Source organism: Ambystoma mexicanum, chromosome 2p (genome assembly GCF_040938575.1).
Source record: "Ambystoma mexicanum isolate Mex_15411 chromosome 2p, UKY_AmexF1_1, whole genome shotgun sequence".
In the NCBI taxonomy this organism is placed as follows: domain Eukaryota; kingdom Metazoa; phylum Chordata; class Amphibia; order Caudata; family Ambystomatidae; genus Ambystoma; species Ambystoma mexicanum.
In genome coordinates, this window is record NC_090923.1 from 1,046,183,676 (window position 1) to 1,046,208,560 (window position 24,885).

The following is a 24,885-nucleotide window of genomic DNA, read 5'->3' on the forward strand; positions in this document are numbered from 1 at the left end:
TCAGCGTGCCTACGCACAGGTTTACCATAGGAAGCGGGAACAAACGGTGGAAGAGCGAAGTCCGCCACACAGGTATTGGAGCATGGCGTCCTCTCCACCGGTAGAGTCGTTTTTTGTGAATGGAAGGTGACGCTGTGAAATGGTGCGATGAGACGCTGATGGATTCATATGCAGAATGGTTGTGCTCTGTCGGAAAATGACATACAAAAATGACGTAGTGCAATGGTGCGTGGTGGGAACCTTCCTTTGCATATTTGGAGTTGGCAGTACGTTAATTCGTATCCCCGCTTAGAATGAGCTACTGCATGTTGTGGACATGCCCCCCCTTTTTTTTTTAAGTTATGGATCTAATGAGGACAAGTGGTGGCAGAGGTATAGGTAAGTCAACATACGTTGAAACATTATTGTATGATTTCTCTTACATAAACAATTTATCATTTCTACCAGTGGTCGAAGTGTAAAAAAAGAAGTAGTGGAACTATGTTCCCTACTGGTCTGCACCACTCCCCACAAACCCCATCGCCACGCCCCCTACCATGCAAAATAGAAACCACAAACCACATGTGCCTGCTGTTTAAGTGAACATCCGGTGCAGTGCACTGAAAGCGCAAGTTTCAACTTCTTCCTACACTGCTATTTTTTTTAACTTTGTTTTTTATTTAGCATTTCAACATACAACAGATCCACCAGTCCACACTCGGCGAGCAACATCAGCTACAAACATTAACAAAACAATGCATACCACTTTTGCTCCAACCGCCGCCCCCCCCCACAGGCTTACCAGGCTTCACTAGGCAATAGGTTCAAAAGGCATAGGGTTAGAACAAGACTCTGATAAAGACTGTTCAGGGTGGCAACAATAGTGAGGACCCACACAACCTTGATAGATGCGGCAACAAAAAGGGCTACAAGTAACACCCCCAAGACTGTAGAGACTTTAGAGGCCCAGTGAATTCACAGTTTCATAGCATCACCGTCCTCATTTAAAAGAACCACAGACCAACCCTGCAAGAAAGAAGGCATAGTATCATTGGTAATGGCAGACAACTTCTCGCAAGTACATATAGCTAATAACTTATTAAGCCATTCCACCTTAGAGGGGGCTGAGGAACTCTTCCATTTTTGGGCTAGGGCCAATCTCCCCACTCTCAACATAGCCCCTGTCAGCTTGGAGAAGGTAAAAGACTCGTCATCAGGCATCGGTGTGCCCAAGAGGATCTCCAAGGGGAGAAGCGAAGGGCTCGTTCCTACTATGTCCTTGATCCAGCTGAACAATTCGGACCAATAGACCTGGATGACCGAACACTCCCACCACATATGGTACCAGGTTCCCCGGAGTGAGCACAACCTAGGGCACATTGGAGACACTTTTGCGAACATTTTGGATAGGGTGACCGGGGGCCGATGCCAAGAGTGGAGAATCTTAAAACTATGCTCCATGGCTGAAGTGTAAAACCGCCCCGAAAAGATTGACTTGAAGACTGATTTCCATGTAGAGTCGTCAAGGGTAAGGCCCATTCTTTCCTCCCAGATTTGCTTGAACGGCTGTCTACACTCTAGATTAGCAGTGACCAGTACATTATAAATCTTAGAAAGGGAGCCCTTTCTGGCCTTGGCTTCCACAAAGATCTCTTCAAAGGGAGTCAAGGGGCGAGTCACATCAGCCAGCCAGCCGGTTTGAGTGAGGATCCCTTTGAGACGCAAATATTCGAAGATGGGGAGCGGTTTATCCCTCAACACATCTGACAGCTGATCAAAATCAATGAAGACACCATGGCGAAAGAGTTGGGCTGCCGTTTCCAACCCGTGGTCAGACCACAATTGCGTCTCACGGAAACCCCTAGACCCAAGGTTGAATGGGGGGCCCCATAGAGAAGATAAGGGGGAAGGCCAGGAAGAGAGCCACTTGTTATCTTTGTTAGGCTTCCAGGATGCCCACAAGGCCACCAGTGTTGGATGAGATCTAATAGGCGATGGATTGGATCTTGGTGGGAGCCCATATAAGATCCCTAACCTTTTTAGGATGGGCCTGGACATCTTCCACGTACGTCCAATAAGTTCCTAGGTCGTCTCTCAGGTGCTCTAGCATCACCCGCAACTGGGCGGCCTTATAGTACAATCTGAAATCAGGGAGGCCAAAGCCACCAAAAGATTTTGGAAGAGTCGGGGTGGAATATTTCACTCTAGTTCTCTTGCCATTCCAAATGAAGTGAAGAACCCGGGACTGTAATAGTTCGAAAAAAGAATCGGGGACTATGCAAGGAAGGGACGAGAAGAGATAAAGGAGACGAGGCAGTATGTTCATTTTGACCGTGGCCATGCGCCCAAACCACAAGAGAGTAATGGGGACTATTTTACCAGGTCGCTCCGAATCTTTGCTAAAAGAGGGGGGAAATTTAGTGCAAACATTTTGCCCAGATCTCTGGGAATATTGGTGCCTAGGTATCTGGTGGTCTCCCGCTCTACTCTCATACCCAACACCTCCGCTCTGCCATTTATTTCGTGGTCCAGCCCATCATTGGTAACATTGATGGGCTGATGTTATTAACCAGAACCCTTGCAACGGGGCCATTGTACAGGGCCGAGACCCACCCACAAAATGTGTCCCCTAGGCCCAGTCTCCAAAGCACCTTGCCCATATAAGGCCATTCGACACAGTCGAAGGCCTTTTCAGAGTCCAAGGAGAGGAGGTAGGCTTCCAACTCCCGCTTCGTAACCTCATGCATGAGGTCCAGAGTTTTCCTCCCGTTGTCCGACCCTTGGCGACCAGGAATAAAACTGACCTGGTCTCTGTGCACCAGGGAAGGGAGGAGTTTCACCAATCTATTCGCTAGGAGTTTAGCCAGAATTTTGACATCTATAATGAGAAGGGAGATGGGCTGATAGTACTGACAGAGGGAGGGGGGTCTTTTCCTTCTTTGATGAGAACCACAATAAGAGCAGACAGTGGAAGGGAAGTGGAATGAGGAAGGGAGCCTGTGTCAAGGGCAGAGTTGAACACCCTAGCTAGGAATGGGGCCAACGTGGAGCGGAACATCTTATAAAAGCGGACTGAGAAACCGTCGTCCCCTGGCACGGTACTGCTCTTTAGGGAAGAGATGGTATCAATTATTTCCTGGGGCAATATGGGAAGCTCTAAGGAGTCGGCGTTCTCAAGGGAGAGACGAGGAATGGGAAGGACTTCTAAGAAACGGTCCACATCAGCACTGTCACCTGTATACTCAGATGTATAAAGGGATTCGTAATACTGCCTAAACTGTTCAGCTATCAGGCCGTCCTGCAGGATTTTCTCACCCTCCCGGGAGGAGATGGAATTCACTCTTCTACTGTTTCAAAGCTCCCTAAGCCTCCAAGCTAGAATCCTGTCCGCCTTTGCCCCCCTCTCCATGTACCACTGTTTTGAAAAGGCAAGCTTTCTCTCTGTCTGGCCCACCAGGAGGGCGGACAATTTTGCCCTGAGTTTTTGGAGCTCCTCCCACTTGTCCGGGAGCATCTGGGACTTAGCTTCCCCCCTCGCTGAATGGCGGCGATTTGTTCTCTCAACTTTAGCTCCTCCCGGACCCTAACCCTCTTCTTCCTCGAACCCATCTCCATAAGGGAGCCTCTGATCGTGGCTTTAAATGCTTCCCAGACTCCCTTGACATCCACCTCCCCAGTATCCTTGAAGGCAAAATATTCCTTGATAGCAACTAGAAGGGACTGCCTCAACTCCTTATCTTGCAGCAAAGTGTCATTGCATGTCCATGAGACCTAGGCGGGGCAGAAGGGGGGACCCCCAAATTGACTCTAACCTAGTTGTGGTCGGACCACGGGACGGCCTCTACCCCAAATTCTGAGACATAATCCCGAATCGAAGAATCTGCCAGAATGTAATCGATCCTCGAGAAAGCCAAATGTACTTTAGAGTAAAAAGTGAAGAATGGATCGTGGTCGCGACATGGGGGGTGAGAGTCCATTAAATCCAATTCCCCATTAATCCGACGGAAAGAGTCCGCCAACTTCACCTGGGCCCTTAGGTCGGGGTACGGGTTAGGGGATTTCCTATCTTTAGCAGGACAGAGAACCATATTGAAGTACCTGCCCACTATGAGAGACTCCTCAGCGAATCCCCTGATTATTTCCGGAACGGTTTCTTTTTAAAATAAAGTATACACTTTTTAAGTTTTACGTTTTTAACTTAATTAAAAGGTTTGAGTCACTGTTATATTGCTGGACTGATATTGTTTGACGTGGGTACTGAAAAAATGACATGCGCTGCTTGTGTTCCGATTTTATGTATAGGTATATTTTATATGTATACGGCACTTGGGGTCACTTTGTTAAACTCAATATTGGGACTTGATTCCTCATGATATCTTATTGTTAAGGCATATTCCTTGTGTCTCAGACTCTGCTAAGTAAGATGGTGTTCCTCTGGAATACATGGCAGACATGTTGCATTCATTTTAACAAATGGCTTTGGGGGATATTTTGACTGCTGGTATTGTTGGCACTGTGCACAACCTCATGAATTATTGTAGTGATAGCAATTTGGCTCCATAAAATATGAATATCCCATCTATATTAGACTGTCATAGCCTATCTACTACATTTAATATGGGGCAAGAATTTATTGGTGACGAGTAGGGGGAGGCACACTTTTTTCACCCTTTCCTTGTTCCACTTGATAGAAGTGTGAATATTTGTGTCTACATATATGTGTGTATTAATTCAGGTTATCTTGAGGATTGGTCATGTTAGTTTAAGGTTAAGTGAATTTCTCTGGTGGGAAATGCATTATAGCTGTTATAGTATATATGAAGAAGTAAGGTGGTGAGCATTCTCATTGTAGACTAGTACTAGCATGCAGTACGAATATGAATCGGTCAAATTGCATATTGAAAGTGAATTCAATGTTAAATTGCTTGAAGAGAGAGTTCTGAAAAGGGTAAGTAGTAGAGCCCTGAGTCTGTTATATATGTAATAAATATAATTTTGTGTTAGCCTAATATGTGTCCCCTTTTAAGCCAAGTTGTGATGTAAAGCGATAAATACAAGGTAATTGAATTACTGTTGCAGGCAGAGAATACAACAAAAAGGATTGTTTTTTGGATCAGAACTGACGTTTTCATCCTGGAATGTTAAAGGGATTAACAATCCCATCAAGAGGAGAAAGATACTGACCCATATAGGTAAAATTAAGGCTGACATAGTTCTCTTGTAGGGGACTCGTCTATTGGCGGGTGATTGAGATTATATTTTAAATAATAAGTATAATGTGGAGGTATCTAACTGCTGTCACCAAAGATGGGGGAAGGGGGTAACTATATTGTTTAGATGAAATACATGCATGGTATGGGGCAATAATATAATTGATCCAAAGGGTAGGTACGTAGCAATGGAAATCCTTTTAGATGGAAAACCTCTCATTTATGCCCAAAACTCAGATCAAGGTAGCTTCTACATGGAGATAGGAAATATTTTAGAAGAATTACAAGGTGAAGGTATTATCCTTGTAGGGGACTTTAATTTGGTCACTAACAGTATAGTGATAGGTTTCCAGATGGTCCATATCAGATAGAGGGGAGGGCTATGAAGGAAATAAGAAACATGATGTAGGCGGAGGATTTGATAGAGCCATGGAAGTCTTTAAATCCAACCATCAAACAATGTACTTTTTACTCCAACTCCCATAATACTTCATTGCGTATAGATTATTTTCTTTAATCTTTAAGAGATCTGTTGCCAAATGTCTCAGATACTTAGGTGGTAACATTAATTTCAGAGCATGCAGATAGTAGCATGATCTTAGAGGGTTTGCAAGCAGGGCCAATGAGGAATAAAGGATGGTGTCTGAATACAGTCTTAATCGCTGATTAAGCTTTTAAGTTAACTATAAGAGAGGAATGTGTAAATCATATACATGAAAATAGAGAGTCTGCTGAAGACTTTATTTGTTTTTTGGGATACTTTGAAGGCCACCATCGGGAGGAAAATCATTTTTCCCATCTTAAAACAATATGACTACAAGAAGAAGACAAATTAGTATGTTCATTGAGGGAGGCTGACGAGTAGCATTGAACCACCAGAAATACATTGAGAACCAACCCTTAGAGCCAGGCAGGCATTGGAACAATGGCTGACTGAAAAGGCAGAACGTGCTCTGTGCTATATCAAACTGTCTTATTGTGAATTTGGGGAAAAGGCAGGTGCTTTATTAGCCAGTAGACTTAAAACAACTGAAGAATATTACATCCATTATTACAGAGGGTGGTGTGGTTTTGACTAAAAATTAGAACATTGGGGATTCTTTCAGGGACTTCTACAAAGTGTTATATAAATCTGAGGATTTGGGCACTGAAGCGGACAAGGTGGCTTTTTTGGAGGAACTGGGGCTACTTTGTATGCAAGACTCAGATGCTGATCTGTTAGATGCCTCACTTACTAAGGATGAACTGTTGAATGCAATAGCTAATACAATGAGGAATACAAGTTTGGTTCCTGATAGAATTTTATAGTGCATTTACTGATGTATTGTGCTCAATATTGTTTGATGTTTATTTGGAGAGCATAAAGAGAGGTGAATTACCAGAGTCTACGCAAGAGGCCCTGATCACATTGATCCCCAAGTTTAGCAAATACTATAAAATTGTGCAAACTGTAGACCAATATCCTTACTAAATGTGGATGTCAAATTGTTAGCCAAAATCTTCGTCATTTGATTAGGTTTTATAATTCAACTCAAACTGGTTTCATTAAGGGTCGATATAGCCATGATAATATGAGAGAAGTAATTGTAATAAAATGTATAAATATAAATAAAGACTATATTTGGAGCTGTTAGGTAAATATACAGTACTTCTTCTCTTGCATTGTAATATGTTTTCTATTGTTTGACTTTGTACATTTCTTTATTTTAAAATCGGAATGTATATGTTTTGAACGTAATTGGCAGAATAAACAATAAATATACATTATAAATAAATAAAAGCTCAGGTGACCGAAAATACAAATAAAGTGAACTTAAACTCACCTGCTACAGAGTGTTTCTATTAGGTTTTTCCAATTGCAATGATGGGATTATAGAGCACCAGATGTGAGGTACATAGAGAGGTTTGAGCTAGGAACCCTTTGAGTATTTGTCATTGATTGCATGTTTGGGCTAATGTAACCATAAGCAAAGAAAGCATACTACAGATAACATGAGAAAGTGCTACAATTTAATTAATCCCATAATATTTCCTAAAAGGAAATCCAAACATGTCAGTATCAGTGTGACAAAACTCACTGGCTGGTTTTTGTAGTAGTCCTGTGGCTTTATCACAAGACATGCTTTTAAAGACACTATCATTCACACACACCCACTTACTCTTTACTAAACAAAAACGAAGTTAAAATGTTTGGTAGAGCAGAAGCAATGCTGTGAAGACTCAAAGTAACATAAGTCTATCAGGCTTTTTAGAAGACATTAACCTATCAATCCTTCCCTCTTTCCCATAATTCTTTTCAACTCATGATCAAGAAGCCTTCTGATGTCCGAGTGCCCAGGCACTTAAGAGAAGCTTGATTTTCGTAGAGGTTGTCAGGTTGTCGGTTTTCTCTTGATGTGCAGCAAGTGTCATGACCTTTCATGCTCTGGATGTGCAATGAGAATTGGACTGCTGCTGAACCTAGCTAAAATGTGGTGGGTCCTGGTATTATTAGGCTTACCCCTGTTGTTTCTGGTTACAAACTTTGCCACAGTCTCTCCCATAACTTGGGCCTCGACTACCCTGTGCTTTGACTTGGGCACTTCGTCTTCCTTAGATATCTCCAATTCCTTGTCTCTAGTCTTCCCCTTTCTCTCCTTTCGTATCTCTCCTTCCCTCCCCAATGCCTTGCTGTGCTCTACTACTCTCCTCTCGGATTTACTCCTCTTTATCTCTCCCAACCTCTCTTAATCATCATCACTGGATATCCTCCTCTTTAGGTTTCTTTCCACTTGCACCCTGATGTTTTCTTCACCCTCCTTCACCTTCTTAACTGTTGTCTCTGCCTCAACTTTGTCTCCTTTCTCCCTCTTCCACCTCTGTTGTTCTTTCCTCCTCCTTCACCTACTATTTTTATTTAGCACCTCATTCCTTTTATAATCTGTATCACCCTCTTCACCTCCTTTCCACTGCTTGTTTTCTTCACCCACTTCCATTTAGTTGCTCCCTTCTCCTCCTCCAACTTATTGCTCCTCTACCTCTACTTCGCATCCTGTCTGCTTCTCTTACTCTTCACCACCTCATTCTCAGTCACTTCCTCTCTGTCTCTAGCCGCCCTCTTCCTCACCACACTACCAAGCACTCTCCTGCTCTTGACATTTCCAACTCCTAACTCACACATGTCGCCAGAACTGCTGGCCTTTTTAGCATAATAATTATCTCTGTCCAAACAAAGTCCTGGTCTTTACGTTCCTGATTCATAGGGCCGCACTGCAGTAATCCCAAGGACAGATACAGTCTGGGTACTACTTTGTTGTTCGGCAGAAATGTCTTCCTTGACAAAGCCAATCCTCCTCCTTTGTGGAATGCCCGCTTGCACTTTAAGATAGCTGGCCATACATTAGAAACTCCATATACTTTAGTATGGGTAACATTGGTTGCCTGGTCATAGCTAGAGGTCTTCATATGAATGAGCAGGGTGACACTGTAGTTGAAGGGCTGTTCATGATCTGTGAACTTGATTTCACACTTCACTTATGCATCTTGCAGGACATAGGTCTCCTGTTTCCTGTCGCCAGTTGCCAATTTGATGGTCTGATTTTCCTTGTTCCCCTCTTATATGCATTACTTTGTGAATAACCTTGGGATTCAGGGTTTTTAGGATAACAGACTGCAGGCTGTGCTCACATACAAACTTTTTTCATATCATATCATACATGCACAGCTCTCATTCACACTCATAGGTACACACACAGACACCTTGCCACATGGCCACACATGCCTTGGTGCACACACACTTCATGTACAGGCACACATACCCCATCCATACACAGACTCTCTCACTCACATGCTTACACATGCACTCTCACAACACATGCTCACATACTAGACCACATGCATACATGTATTCAGACATAGATGCTTTCTCTTGTACACACATACATACAAAAACACACATGCACCACCCCATACACAAACTCGCAACCACAGCTCATACATTCTTACACACAATTGTATGCTTACATCTGCATTAATACATGCTCTCATGTTCTCTCACATACATGCAGATACTCATACATACACTGTGATGGGGTCCCTTTCCTGGCCTGGCTCGTGGGGTCACCTGGTCTCCCTCCCTTGCTCCCAGATGCATGTCAGAGGTCAGTCACAGAGGCCCCTGCTGTGGACCAACAGAGAGCCTGCAGCTCTCTCTAGGCAGACTCAACACTCCAGTGAAGGAAAACAAACAACTTTAGCCTTAGTAAACTGTATTCATGCAACATTAGTAACATTTGTCGTGATACCTCCACAGTTTGGCAATATCAGGGAAGCCATTTCAAGGCCCTAAAGAAATGCTTTGTGAATTTAGGGGATCTGCACATAATACAAAGTTACTAATTTACTGTCTCCCATCACAGCCTTTTCTCGCTAGTGATAAAATGTTGCACTTTCCCCCTGAGTCAACACTCTCTGCACATTTAGAGAGTTTGGAAAGCTACCCACAAGCTTCTAGAGCATACAATGTGCATGTTGAGGGAAAAGAAGAGTAGACACATGTGCACACAACTACAATGAGGGGCAGATGGTGCAGAGTGAAAACCAAGATTGCGGACAGGCCAGATGAAGCTTTGGTCCCTCTCGCTAGTCGCAAAGATAGACCAGGAACCCAGCAACAGTAACCAATTCCTACTGTGCCCCAAAAGATCAATCATAGGTGCAGCCACTCACTCACTAATATCCCAGGACAGGGAGAGCACTATAAAACCCAGGATGCTCAGTCACCCAGTGTGGGTTGCTGCAGGAGGTTCTGGAAAGTGGTCAGAGAGCAATGGAGAGTGTTATGAGGAACATTAAGGAGGTGTGGGAACCCAGAAGGGGCGAAGGTGCAGGATAAGGGGGAGGTGGCACCAGGAGGAGAGTAAGGTTGTATAGAGTTGGAAGAGGAGGGTAGATATATCAGGAGGAGTGGAAGGTGTTAACATCTGGAGAAGAAGAATGTGGTACAGAGAAGAAGGTAGTAACAGGGGAGAGGAAGGTGGTAAAATGAAGAGGCGAGGGAGGTGGTACAGAGGAGATGGGCTGTAAGGTCAGGAAGGGATGTGATACAGAGTAGGAGGAGGTGATAACATGAGGTGGAGAGGTATGTGGTCCGTAAGATGAAGAGTAGTGTCCTGTAGTTAGACTGTGCAGAAGGTTTCTGACAGGCTACTTGGTCACAGGCAGGACCAGAATGATTAAAGAGACAATGACATGGAGTTCAGAGGAGGAAGAGTTGGGACAACTGAGGGTGAGAGGCCCCCAGTTGCAAATAAGGAGACAAGGTCTGAGAACAACTGGAGTGGTAAGAAGCAGAGGCTGCAGCTCCTGGCTCCATAAGACCCCCAACTGAGAAGTGGGACCCATATCAGCATCGGGTCGAGAGGTCAGCAAGATCTTTGGACAGCCAGGTCTAGCAGCAGGGGTTGGGGGCCGTTGGGATACCTGCAATGGATGCCTGAGAGACCTTCAAGTTTCAGGAACTCTTGGAAAACTCATACCACTGGGAGAAGAGACGGTATCACACCCACTGCGAGTTACTTGGGGTTGGATTTTTATAATGTATCTGTTTTTTCATTTCCTCTTTCCACCTTAAATAAATCCTGTCATATCCTACTTCCTGAGTCCATTCTTATGTGCTTCCCTTGTGGCCATCCCAACAAAACACACACTCACACTTGCACATGTTTTGACGGCCTGGAACGTACCAAAATTATACAGAGGTTCTGGAGCCAGACTCAATCATGGAAATAGGCAAAGTGCAAGGCAAAACCCAGCCATAACATAATATCAATTTACGAAACCTAATGGGATTGGATAATAGTGACCACATACAGATTCTACAGGGGGTTAAAGTTCTGATTGGGTAACGCTTGTCTGATGGCTCCTCCTGAGACCACCTCTAAGTTGATAACAGTAAAAAGACATAATCTCTACAATAAACTATTGGTTGGCATAATATGTAATGGGTGTTCTAACATTGGGGTTTTGTTTGGTTGGCTTTCTACTGACCAACCTTGGGCAACTGACAGGTCAACAATACAGGAGCAAGGGGAGTGTGCATTTGGCGTCCCGTCACCAGCTCATGTGGAGTCAGGTGATGGTCAGAGCTGGGTTGATTGCGTAATGTAATGGGGCTAAAGGAAGGCAATCCCTTCCTTTAGGAGGCTGTTGAGGCACTCACAGATGCTGTTTGCTTGTGGGTGGTAAGCAAATGAGAATATATGCTTAATACCCAACAGGATAGTGATGTGCTCAAATGCCTCCGTTACAAAATGCGGTCCATTGTCAGACTGGAGCACTTTGCATACTCCCCATCTTGGAAATACCTCGCGTATGAGGAACTTCACAGGACATTTAGCATCTGGATGTGTGCATGGACCCGCTTTGATCCACCAGGAAAAGGGATATATGACTACAAGCATATTTTTTTAGCAGTTGAAAATTTGGAGCATATCAATGTAGTCAATATGCAAATGTTGAAATGGTCCAGTAGGACGGGGTATTGCTCCTCCTACTGTTTGCAAAGTATGGCCGGTGATAAACTTCTAGCACGTCAAACAATTTACAACAAAATCTGTGACGTGCTCTGCCAAATTCAGGACAAACCAGTCCTTCGACATCAGTATTGCAAGACACTCTCTTGATGTGTGTGCTGGATGATGCAATTTGTCTAATGTTACATTAAGCAGCCATAGAGGCATGGCTGGTTCCCAGGTGCTGTCCTGCTGCCACAATGCATCATTGTGGGGACAATGAGCCCCCCTTTGTTTGCATAAATCTTGCTTTCTGGTGGTGCTCTTCCCTGTAATTCAGTTATTTGTGCTATGGGTAGTGTATTTAAACCCTCCTTCATCACCATGGCACGTGCATGTGTGTATTTGTTCGGGACAGTTGCAATGTCAGATATTTTGGAAAAATGTGCTCATCTTTTTGCCTCAAAGTCGACGGCCTCATTGCTGCGAGAAATTAAAGCTGCACCTCTGGTATGCGGAGCGTACATCCACATGGTGATGGCCAGTGGGAGTTGGAGTGTGTCTATGAGCCTGCCCAATAGCGGTGCATGCTGCGCTGGTGTGCCGTCTGCGTGTAAGAAGCCACACCTCTTCCAACATGACAGTCCTGTGTGTAAAGTTGACGTCACATAGGCAGAGTCGGAATACACTGTTAACGCCTCTTTTTCATGTGCCTCAAATGACAAAATCAGGGCTACCAATTCTGCTGCTTATGCTGAGAAATGCATGGATAATCTCACACTTGTCACTGTCTCAAAGCTATAATTCAGTTTTGCTTTTACTACTGCTGTCCTGCTGTATCATTTGCCAGTGCTCTGGTCTGACCCACCAATGAAGAGAATTATCCCCCCATCTAGGGCATTTTCTTTAACATATGGTGTCTCATCATAGTATTCAGTTTATTTAGTGCAATTATACATGGTATCTCCTTCCTTTACTGGTTCTGGTATAAATCTGGCTGGATTCCCCACTCGACACCGGACAATTTTAATTGATGGCTTGGATATAATTGCTTCATAACCAGAGGCTCTCTGTGCGGTCAATGTCCTTTTAGGGTTTTCAAGTATAGAAAAGAGGGCATGCTCAACATATAATGTAACTATGCATCCCATAGTTATGCTGGCAGATCTCTCAATCGCAAAGGCTGCTGTCGCCCAATGCTTGCTTGCAGGGATAATGCTCTCTCATTACTGGATCTAGAATCCCACTATAGAATGCTAATGGTTTGTGTACCATGGTAGTTTACTGTGCGAGGACAGCTGTCATCACTACTCCATTTGAATGGGAACATAAAAATAATTCTTCATTGTAATTGGGGATCCCTAACATGGGAGCTGTTCTTATTGCTAGCTTTAATTCATCAAAGGCATCGATCATCTTGCCTGTCCATGCTATATCACGGTTTTCTCTCTATGCCTCCTTGAGAAGTGGCCTTACAGAAGTACTGTAGTCAAACACCCATGCCCTGCAATAATTGCAGAGGCCTAGAAATTGCTGTAACCCTTTCACAGTCTCTGGTTGGGTGTCTTCATAATTGCTTCTGCTCTTTCATGTGTTGCTTTCCTTCCTTCTTTTGATATTAGCTGGCCTACATACAGTACTTCTTCCTGGCAATATTGCATTTTCTCTTTGTCAGCTTTGTACCTTTATTCTGCCAGTACTGTCATCAGTTTTATTGAGTCTCTCCTGCACTCTTCCTCTGTGTTTCTGTAGGGTTTAAAGTTCTGATTGAGTAACACTTGTCTGATGGCTCCGCCTGTGACCACCCCACAGCAAAAAGGACTTAATCTCAACATTTGGCATAATGCGTAATGGGTTGCCTAACATTGGGGTTTTTGATTGGTTGGCTTTCTGCTGACCAACTTTGGGCAACTGATAGGTCGTCTAGACATGAGCCCGACATGTCTTTCCCTTCAATTTAAGAAATACCACCACTCATTCCTAGGCTATGAGTCAGCGTGATTTCTGTGTATTCGACCTTGTGTGGTGTCTCGTGTCTGTTTGTTGCTAATGAATAAACAGTGTTATTCAATTACGGGTCACGTGTGATGAGACCACGTTTGGAATTATTTCACTCTGCATTTATTGGGATTTTAGCTAATATAAGTGCAAGTGCTATGGTTTCTTTTACCACTGGGGACCCTCTGAGTTATTCACAGTGGGGTCTTCTTAGGTTTATGGTTCACTCGCACCCGGGTTACAAAGGCTGGTTGTTCTTTTAAATAATCTAAGAATATATGGCTTGCATCTTGGGAATAGTTTTCTCGTGCTTTCACTGCAATGTTCATATCCTCCCTTTTTCATGGTAACCATGGCTCTGATTAGCAGATGCTGCCTGGGCTCTGCACAGATGTGTATTTTTGTTGTTTCAGCACTTTGTGTTCTCATGAAGTATTAAGGCCTTTCATTTACATAGAAGCGGGTTGCGGCTTCCATTTTGGAAAAGATGGCTTTCCAGTACTCTCGGGTTTCTGTTTTAGAGAGCTGTAGTTGTGCACCATTTATATTGCATTCAGTTTATACATTGCTTATGCTAGTGTTCATGTTTTGTGCACATTTACTTTGTGTCTAATGCATGCACATGTATTGTTTCATTGCCGGTTCATTTATTCTTGCCATCTTTTGCTTCAATCGTGTCCATCTCCTGTTGTACCTTACTGAGATATGGGCGGTACGGTTGCCTTAGTGAGTAATGTTTCTTGGCTATACAGTATTGGAACGGGGGAAAGGGGCAGTAGCTATTGATGACATATTCATCTGTCTCCCAACACACACATGCTTTCTAGCTCTCACCCTCGTGGATCAGTACATATATGCTCTCACACACTTACCAACTCACTTCCCTGTTATATTTTACTTACTCCTACGTCCCGTCCCCTTTCCTCCATACTTATGGGACATCTCTCCGTCCTGTGGGACGGGACCGGAGCACTTTGTAAAAAGCACCCAAAGATTTTGCAAAAATATGTCCTTCCTCTCTTTCTTGCACAGGGCCCGGCATCGCCCATCAGTACTTTTCTCTGCTCGTTCGGGACTGGACACACTTTTCTTCACTTTTTCCTCTCTGGCTCTCGCTAGCGATCGTGTACTACTCTGTCTATGTCGTTCAAACTAGACTTTCCTGATTGTTCATCGTGTCACCAACGCTTCGCGAGGGTGGATCCCCATCCTCTTTGTTTAGAGTGTTTGGGTCCGGATCACCATTGGGACTCCTGTTTTTACTGTGATTCCCGTTCGGTCCGAGCACTTCAACGTCAGTTGGAGCGGTGGGAGGAGGTGTTCCGGCGAACTCCTCCTTCGCATTTTCAAGCGTTTATCAAGAAAAAGAAGAAACGCCCGGTAAGTTCTTTACTTTTCAGAGCACCCCGGCCGGGAGACACCTTTCCGGGTTCTTACCGAGCCGGGAGGGGCGTTCATTGCTCTGTCACCGGGGATTGCCCTGAGGTGCCCGTTGGACCTAATAGTTGTACCAGAGTTTTCTCAGAGGGTCTCCGTAAGGGGCCTGTGGATACCGGAGTACGCTCCGAGACCCCTCCTGTGGGGGCTGCTTGTAGACCCAGTTCTACTGAGTTGTGGGGTATCGGAGCTTGCTCTGAGGCCTCTTTATCGGCTTCCCTAAAAAATAATACCGGGGTTCGTCCCGAGGCCTCAGTGGGGCTTTGTGTTACCAAACGGATGTTCGAGGCCCGCGCTAGTAAGGCTGTTACCGGACCTGGGTCTGAAGTCCCTCATGCAGAGGCTAAAGCTACCAACATTTCTGAGAGGCCTGGCAAGGCCTTGTCGGTGAAGGTTGTTTCTCACCGTTCCCGCTCTTGCGGCGACGCCAGATCTGTTGAGGGGGCAAAGAAGGAAAGTTCTTCTTTTACCGGCAGTGCCGAGGTCCTTCCCGGGAAGGCTAATTTGGCAATTGGTATGTCGCAGAAACATTCCAGGCCTCATAGTACCGGCTCTGCCGAGGTTTCTTATGTTAAGGCTAAAGTTAAGACCCCTGATCCACCGACGGGGACCTCTGCCTCACTTCCTCACGTGCCGCAGTCCCCCTCAGGTGATGATAAAATGGCGGTCGTTCCAGCCACGACCATGGCGGCCATTTTGGGTGCTACCCCTACAACTACGCCATCGGCCTCAGGTGTAGGGCTTGGTGCTGTGGGTGAACATAGGGTTCCTTGTGCGCATTCTTATCGGCCAGTCTATGATTGGAACGCTCGGATGCCCCTTCCGCACAATGTTTCATTGTCTGCGGGGTCGGCACCTTTGATTTATGTGGATACGCCGGGTGATGAGCCGGTGTGGCACCCTTCCCCGTTACGTCCCTGGAATTATCCTCATCATGAGAGGCCCCCTCTGGTTCCATAACAGTCCCCGGAGGACGCCTTTTTCGGCAAATTTCAGACACTCATGCGTACCGACCCCATGAGGGACTATTTCAAAGGGCTTTTTAGGGAGCTATGTCCGCCCGTGCCTCCGGCTCCACCCGTTCCTCCGGTGGTCCCGCCGGCGCCTCCCTTGCCTACAGCGCCTTCCCCGACTCTTCTGCCTTTGCCCCCATTGTCCCCCGTGGACAAGGCTGCACCCAACACGGCTCAGCAGGATCCTGACCTGTCGGATGACGCGTAGGACCATCAGGACAACAAGGATCTGCCCCGCTCTATTAGAGCTTTCAATGACTGGGTACGGGACATGATGTGCTTCTTGGATGTTCCGCTGCCTGAGGCACCTGCTCCGCAGGAGGGCATGCTTTTTGGGGCGTTCACCCTGTCTCCTTTGGAGCGTACCGGCCTGTTCTTGTAGAAGGACATTCTGGCCGAGGTCCGTAGGGTTTGGGAAAAGCCACACTCTGGACTTTTCGTCAATAAGGAAATTGACACGCGATACAGGCTGCATTCTTGGGAAGAGGTGGCTTTGTCGTCTTGTCCGCCCCCCTCCTCCACAGTGGTGGCTGCGGCTACCTTACAGTCCAGGCCTGCAGCATCCTCTACCACAACGGCTACTCAGGATCTGGGAAAGGAGGACAAGCTTCTTGACTCCCTTGGTAGGAAGATTTTCGCTAACTCAGCCTTGCAGCTCCGGCAGGCCAATGCCGAACTAGTGTTAGCGGGGGCTAATATGCGGATGTGGAAAGGTCTGTTGGAGTTTGAGGAGTTCATTCCGGTCAAAAAGCTGGAGGATTTTAAGGCGGGCTTATCCTGTCAAATGAGAAATTATATTGTGCCTCCTATCGCAATAAATAAATGTATATTGGCCTACGCCAAGCTGCTTGTAAATCGCTTGCGAAGAAATCCGTGTTGCAAGGTCCTGACTGTAGAATCAATGTAAGCCGCCATTTTAGGTCAATCCGCCATTTTAGGTTTGCTTTGTAAAGTCACCCTGTGAGTTAAAATGGTGGATGATGTCATTCCAAAATACATCATGACCGTCTTGACCTCTGTATGTAGCTAATATGTAACTTGCCTCCAGGCCACTTGTTGAGGTTGTGAACTGAGAACTTATCCTTCGTTGACCTGTGTATAAAGGATTACTCGTGCAATGAAACTAATCTGCGAGCATATGTTAAGAAACAATGTATTGAAATACTGAACGTGGAACACTTGTTTAACTACATTGTATTAATGTTTGAGAAGATCTGCATGGGAAATCCCAGAATACACAGTTGCCGTATAGGCTTGTTGATATATGTATTTAAAGCAAACCAGTCATATGCAGATGTGCGAGACTTGGCATGAACCCTAGATCGGTGATGTATTAGCAGAATATTAACCCGAAGTGGGGGTGGACATCGTGCTCACAAAGAGTATAAAAAACCAATGCATTCGAATGTACAGCGTCTCTTACTGAACACACTGAACCACGCAGGAGTTCGTTGTGTTGCACTGAGGGCCGATAGCTATCTGATTTTGCTCTGTTCTTAGTAACTGGATTCAGTTTAAAATAAAGTACTTTGTTCCTTTGTAACCCGTGTTCGGTGTATTTCCTTTTGGGGTACTCAGCCTCGATATTTTGATTTTGTTTTCACAATCCGACGCCAGGGTCTTGGCTCAGGATCGCCTGGAGGCTGCGGCTCACCACGTAGACAACTCGGCTCTGAGCCTTATGCTGGGGGTTGATACGTCACGCCAGGCGTGGCTACATGCGACCAAGTTTTCACAGGAAGTACAGGACAAGGTGTTGGACCTTCCGTTTGACGGTAAGGAGCTGTTTCATTCTACAACGGATGTAGAGCTGACCAAGACGAAGGATAGCAGGCAGACAGCTAAGTCCTTGTCAGTCCTGGTAAAAACTCCCTTTAAAGCTCAGAGACTGCTGTCGCAAAGTCGGCCCTCCTCTGGTTTCAGGGGCTTCCTTGACCGGAAATCTCGTAGAGTGGATACCCCTTTGGGGAATAACCGCCGGAGGCAACAACGGACTTGGTTTTTCTCCCGCTCCTCAGCCTCCCTCTCAGGTTCAGGTGGCAATACCACTGAAAAACCTACAAAATGAGGGTTCTCCGCGCTCACACGAGACCCCGATGGGATGACGCATTGCGACTCATTGGGAGGCGTGGCAGACCATCACCGAAGACAGATGGGTCTTGTCAGTTGCTCATGCAAGCTTCCGCTTAACCCTACCCCCTATCCCACCCTTTAACCCTCCTCTCCAGCTGTCGGAATCGCCCTCCCTGAATGCCGAGGTGCAGAAGCTTCTGGACCTTAGAACGGTGGAACCTGTTCCTCTCGGGGAACAAGGGGGGGGGCTTCTACTCCCGGCTGTTTACGGTGCCCAAACCCAACTAGGCTGGCCTGCGCACCATCCTAGACCTTTCCCAGTTCAATCTTTTCCTACCCCAAGAGAAATTCAAGATAACGCCCAGCCAGATACAGTCTTCCATGCAGATGGGTGATTGGCTCAGCGTGGTGGATATTCAGGATGCGTACATGCATATTCTGATTTGGAATCCACACAGGAGATATCTCTGTTTCTCTTTGGGAGAGAAGCACTTCCAGTTTCGAGTGCTTCCTTTTGGCCTCAGCTCGGCGCCACGTGTCTTCACGAAGATGATGTCAGTGATTGCGGCCTATCTTCGTCTGCAGGGTATCCGTATTTGGACGACTGGCTCTTATGCAGTCCTTGCCCGTTGATAGCCGCAAGCAATCTTCAGTCTCTCCTACAGCTCCTGTTCCATCTTGGGCTGTCGGTGAACTGGCGGAAATCTTCCATGACGGTCTCGCCGGACTTGATTTTCCTGGGTTTTCGCTGGAACACGATCGACTGCAGAGTGTGCCTGGCCGGGGACAGAATGGCGGATCTGTTAGCCACGTGTCAGATGATTGCCAAGTCGGAGAGCATGTCGGCCTGGTGGTTCCAGAGGCTTCTGGGCCTCATGGCCTCGTGCGTGTTGGCTCTTCCTCTTGCTCGTCTCAAGATGAGGCAAACTCAGATGGCTCTTCGGAGTTCTTGGCGTCAGGCTGTGGATCCGGTCTCCAAGTTGATAATGATTCCGGCTTCCATGAGAGTGGACCTGGAGTGGTGGCCGTCTCTCAGCAACCTGTCGGTGGGTGCGGAGTTTCAGGACCCAGCCCCTACAGTGAAGGTCACGACGGACTCCTCCCTTCTGGGGTGGGGTGCGACTTTGGATCTTCTTCAGGTCTCGGATCTTTGGTCGCCTCAGGACAAGCTCCTCCACATAAATCATCTGGAGCTTCTGGCGATCTTCCTAGCGCTCAGTGCGTTCAGACCGATCATTGCCAACAAGGTGGTCCGTATACGCACGGACAATGTGGTGTCAATGTATCAATGTATTACATCAACAAACAAGGGGGGACCAAGTCTCCCCCTCTCGTGGACCTGTCCATCCAGATTTGGGAATGGGCTGTTCTTCATGGTGTTTGGCTGCTTGCAGTACACATCCCAGGCCAGCTGAATGTCACAGCGGATGCCCTCAGCCGGCGGACAATGGTCAGCTACGAGTGGGAGTGGAAGGCGGACGTCCTCTCATGGATTTTCTTGCCTTGGGGCACACCGAAGGTGGACCTCTTCGCTACGGCGGTAAACAAGAAGCTTCCTAAATATGCCTCCAGAGGGGGGCTGGGAGCCTCCTCTCTGGGGGATGCTCTCGAGATTCCATGGCACAAGAGAGCTTACGCTTTCCCGCCTCTGCCTCTAGTTCACCGAGCAGTTTGCAAATTGAAGAACTCAGTGAACTGTTCTCTCCTACTCATAGCCCCGTGGTGGCCGACCAGGTTTTGGTTCTCAGAACTTCAACACCTGTCGGTGTATCCACCGATCAGGCTCCTGGAACAGCAGCTGTGGCATCCCCCCCCACAATCGCTCAGCTTGGCGGCATAGTGCCTGAGTTCAAGTCTTTAGAACATCTTAACTTGTCTGCGGATAACATGCGTATTATCCAGGCAGCCAGGAAACCTTCGAGTAGGTCCCAGTACAGAATTAAATGGCTCAGGTTCTGTCATTGGTGTTTAAGCAAGCAGTTGGATCCAAGGGGGCTACAATTGACACGGTACTGTCCTTTGTATCCTTCTAGCAGAGTTGGGTGTCCACGTTCTGTCATGCAGAACTTACCTTTCAGCGGTTTCCGCTTACCTTTCTACAGACCAATGCTCTTACTCTCTGTGTAACCCAGTGGTTAAGAGGCATTTTGCAGGCTTGACACGCCTCTAACCTCCAATTCGTAGTCCACACCTAACGTGGGATCTAAATTTGGTCCTGACGGCGTTGTGCCATCAACCTTTTGAACCAATGGCCACGGTGGACCTCAAGTACCTATGCTGGAAAGTGTCCTTTTTCGTAGCCGTTACGTCAGCAAGGTGGGTGAGTGAGCTCCAGGCCTTGTTGGTGGAGCATCCCTTCTTGGTCTTTCACAAGGATAAGGTGGTCCACGGACAAATCCTGTTTTCCTGCCGAAGGTGGTATCTGAGTTCCATCTGAATCAGTCGATCTCCCTGACGGTCTTTTTTCCGAACCCTGTCTCAGAGACAGAAAGGGTTCTGCATTGTCTCAATGTCAGAAGGGCTCTTAAGTGCTATCTGGACAGAACATCCAAGCTTAGGAATTCTTCTCAACTGTTTGTGACCTTTGGTAACCCAAAAGGTAAGCAGGCATCTAAGGCGACTATTTCTCGGTGGATCGCCGCCTGCATTACGGAGTCTTTCACCGTCCAAGGGCTGAAGCCTCCTAAAGGCATTCATGCACACCTGGGCCGGGGTAAGGCAGCCGCGGTTGCCTTTCAGAAATATGTCCCCTGGGAGACCATCGCTAAGGCAGCTACTTGGGCCTCCCCATCTGCTTTTTGTAAGCATTATTGTCTAGACATGAGCTCAAGAGCTGATGCTCAGTTTGGTCAGGCTGTGCTGAAGAAACTTTTTCAGTAAGGGGTATTTCCATCCACCCATAGTTCCTGTAAGGAGTGCTTGGGAATCTCCCATAAGTATGGAGGAAAGGGGACGAAACGTAGGAGTATAACCAGGTTACTCACCGTAGTGACCACCTTACTCCTAGTCCATAGTCCCCTTTCCCCCATTCGCCTGCCCGCCGTCCCCTCTAATAAGGTTCCTCTGTTATTGCTAATAGGTCTTAGACCTGGCGATAGAAAAGGACTGATGGGTGATGCGTGGGGCGGAGCCAAGGTGGGCGGGGTTGCGGCCGCGTGCCGGGCCCCACGCATGAAAGAGAGGAAGGACACATTTTTGCAAAATTTTTGGATGCTTTTTACAAAGGGCTCCGGTCCCGTCCCACAGGACGGAGAGATGTCCCATAAGTATGGAGGAAAGGGGACTATGGACTAGGATTAAGGAGGTCACCACGGTGAGTAACCTGGTGATTCTTGCACACCCAATCTTTCATTCATACAAACCCACAACTCTTTTCACACCTTCTGCTTAGACACAAACTCCCTGACACGTGCTCTCACATATTCATACATACTTACACATATATTGATAGACACAAGCTCTCTGTCTCTTACACACACACACCTGGGCTCACTCTTTCACACCCATGCTGAGACACATGCACACCTTCAAAAATGAACACACAAAGATGCACAAAAGCATACACACAGATGCCCGCACACACATTCACATTATCTCAAATGATCCACTCTCAAACACAGACTCCCTCACATAGCATGTGTACGATACACAGCTGTTCCGCTAATTATTCTACTTTGAGAAAACTAAATGCTATCTTTTATTTGTGGAAAATGTAAATAGCTTGTTTGTTTAACAGAAGGCTGCACCCTTACAAAGCCAGCGTGTCCCTTGTATTAAGTACATGATGAATAGGCATTGTACCTACCCCTTTGGAGAACAGTCATAAAGGCATCCCACACCCATGCTCCGTTGCAGCCATCTCTGCTAGCACAGGTGTCGCAGTCGATGAGTTCTGAAACGATCAACAAGAAGGAAAGGAAGTTGTTTGTTGACAGTCTGATCCGAGTGTGCTTCCCCTTAGACACTGCAGTGTTCCAGTGTCTCTCACTGCTTTGTAACCATACTCTCCACCCGTAAATGTTAACAAACCAGATCTGGCTTTCAATTTGCACTGCAGGCTTGTGCCCTGGTCACACCGATCTATGTCAGTAGAAACGTACCTGGCATCACAAAAGCCCCAAACCCAATGGCTCCAAGAAAAGCAGTGCAAGTCAAGCTATTTCGTCTTGATCATCAAGATATAGGACCAGTCATCGGCTGGTCCTGGAACCTTGCACTGGTTACCAACAACATCCCACCCCAACTCCCATTAGTTGCTTTAAAAAAAGATGTGCCTAATTCATAAATACCATCATAAATGCGCACATGCATATGCCCCTTTGACCCCCTATACAGAATTGTTCAACCCAGGGTGAGCAAGGGGGCATTTTCACACACTTTAAATGTGCATCTGAAATCACAAACGGGATGTGCTTTTAAATGTTTGAAAAATAAAGTATCGCTCTGTGCCTGTTTGGAACAGGCACCAGGGGATACAATACAATGCATAGACGAGTCACTTCGGACAGACAACAGCTGTATGAAATGTTGATCTGCCGCATGCTTTTTCCCCCTCAAACAGGGAATAGCTTTATCGATTTGGGCTCAGCCACTGATGTCCTGCACTTTTTCTTTACTGCTCTAATGCAATCCCCAGAGAACCAGAAAAAAGTCCTATTAAATCATACTAGTTTACTGGGAAATTTGATGGCCATGTGTAATGATGAAGGCATGTGATGGGGAGAATGTGAAACTGATAGTGAGATGTGCAGCTGCAACCAAAACCTCTGCCGACATAGCAGCTCCATGTAAACTAGACCTATTCCGCCTTAGCCTATTACACGAGAAGCACATCAGTCTGTCAAGAGCCCATTTGGGGGTAAATGTTTCTCAAGTTAACAGAAGAGCATCCGAAATTTGGCAGAAGCGGTATTACTGCAAACAGAAAGGATAGGGAGAAGTGGAGAAAATTAATCCTGAAAATGATTGCATTTGCGAAAGATGTGGGGAATGCCACTCCTTTTGAAGAGGGTGGAAATCCACTTGATCTATCTGAAATATTAATTAATATTAATTGTGGCCCCAGATTTATCAACAGAGATAGTGCTAGTTTGTATACCGAGTAGGAACCCAAACATCAAGGTATGGTTGTTTTAAGGTGGGAGTTTTACCGAAAATTTCCATTGAAATTTTTTGGGGGGGGTGCGAAAGGGTAAATAAAGTGTTGGGGGAAGGGAAATAAAAAATAATTAAATTAAGCAGGGATTGGGGGAGAAGCCCCCCAAAAATAATTTGAAAATAATGTTGATGTTTTTTGGCAAAACTCCCGCGGCAAAACACCTGTTGGAAAAAAGGGGGTCAAAGAAAAGACATGGAACCATCGGTATATGCTCTTCGAGGCACTTCTCACAGCTTCTTCAATGGGCCTGTGTCGTCCTTTAAGGTGGGCGGCCCACATCTGTGGGGTGTGTTGCAGGCAGCTGTCTTGGTTTTAGGTTCCAAGACCTTCTGGAACTTCCCATCCAGGAAGCTTGCTGCAGCGCCCATCAGGGCACGCTGTTTACTGGTTCTGGAGCTACTGGTGGGTCCTCTGAGTTCTGTATCTCCCTCTGTTCCCTGTGAGATCTTTAGGGGAGGGATCTTGCTTCCCTCTTTGGATGTCCTGGCCTTCCTTCACTGGCGGAAGATGTAAGACAGACTGTACCTTCAGCCAGGGTCCAAATGAGGTTACTTCTGGCGAAGTCCTCAGATGATCTGCCAAAAGAGGGCTCTGACCGCTTTTAAAGCCAAGTGGGCCACAGTGATTTGTGAAGGCTAAAAGCCTACCTTAGTGAACCAATTCTGGGGTCCTTACCAACAATCTCCTGTATGCTTGAGGTCATAACCAGAGTGCGTTGCAACAGGAAAGGTAAAGGGGTAAAAACAGGAACACGGTGTGCCCCAGAACTAAAATGGCTGATCCCTTCTCTCAACAGAAAGAGCTCTGGGCTCACTCCCTTGTGCCACTAAGTCCCACCCATCTTCCTGTCTGTTGTGTTCAAATAGTGTGTCTGGTTAAGGTCCTCCCTCAGTGGTCCCTGTTAAAGCGGCAGGTCTCCCTTGAAGCTGCGTCGAGACCAGACTCTCTGGCTCCTGTAACCCACAGTCTCATATCTTATGAAAGGGTCCCCCTAGTGGGATGTCCTACTGTAAACAACAGACCCAGACATGACAGTTCACTGCCATTGATACTGAGAGGCGGGAGTTGGCTTCAGATTGACAGTTGCATATGAAAGGTTGTTGGTTTTCCTGCCTCCTTTATTATCCTCTGCAGCCAGGCCCTATGTGGGACTGTTTGAAATACCCTCTGTTGGCATGATAATCGTTGCCACCAGCTGCAAGGCCTAACAAAAGAGCAGGGTGGATCCATGGAGCCTTTTTCAGGTTAATCAGGCTGACTATGATGACATTGTGCACTCCACAGCTATTACATTCCAACTAAATATGACAGGAACGCCAGTGACTGTAGGCGTTGTACAGCCCGGAGGACACGGGTCCAGGCTTCTGTCATGGTGTGAGCATAGGAAAATGTGTGTGGATTACCATAAACAAAGGGTGGCTCTGGGTAGTTGCGCTAGCCTGAAAAGTCGTATTCTCTTGACAAAAGTACATAGATGGACTCAAAATATTCTTCAAAGTAGATTCACACAAGTATCTTGATGTGCT

General features: G+C 46.3%; 1 protein-coding gene across 1 annotated transcript in view; it reads right to left on the reverse strand.

Annotated features, from left to right (window-relative positions):
• The window catches only part of CTSW (cathepsin W), a 242,907-nt gene that overhangs the window by 76,571 nt on the left and 141,451 nt on the right, over positions 1 to 24,885 (reverse strand). The window contains exon 6 of the mRNA XM_069644937.1: positions 22,007 to 22,093. Within this exon, the coding sequence (XP_069501038.1) occupies positions 22,007 to 22,093 (87 nt within the window). The remainder of the gene's footprint in view (positions 1 to 22,006; positions 22,094 to 24,885) is intronic.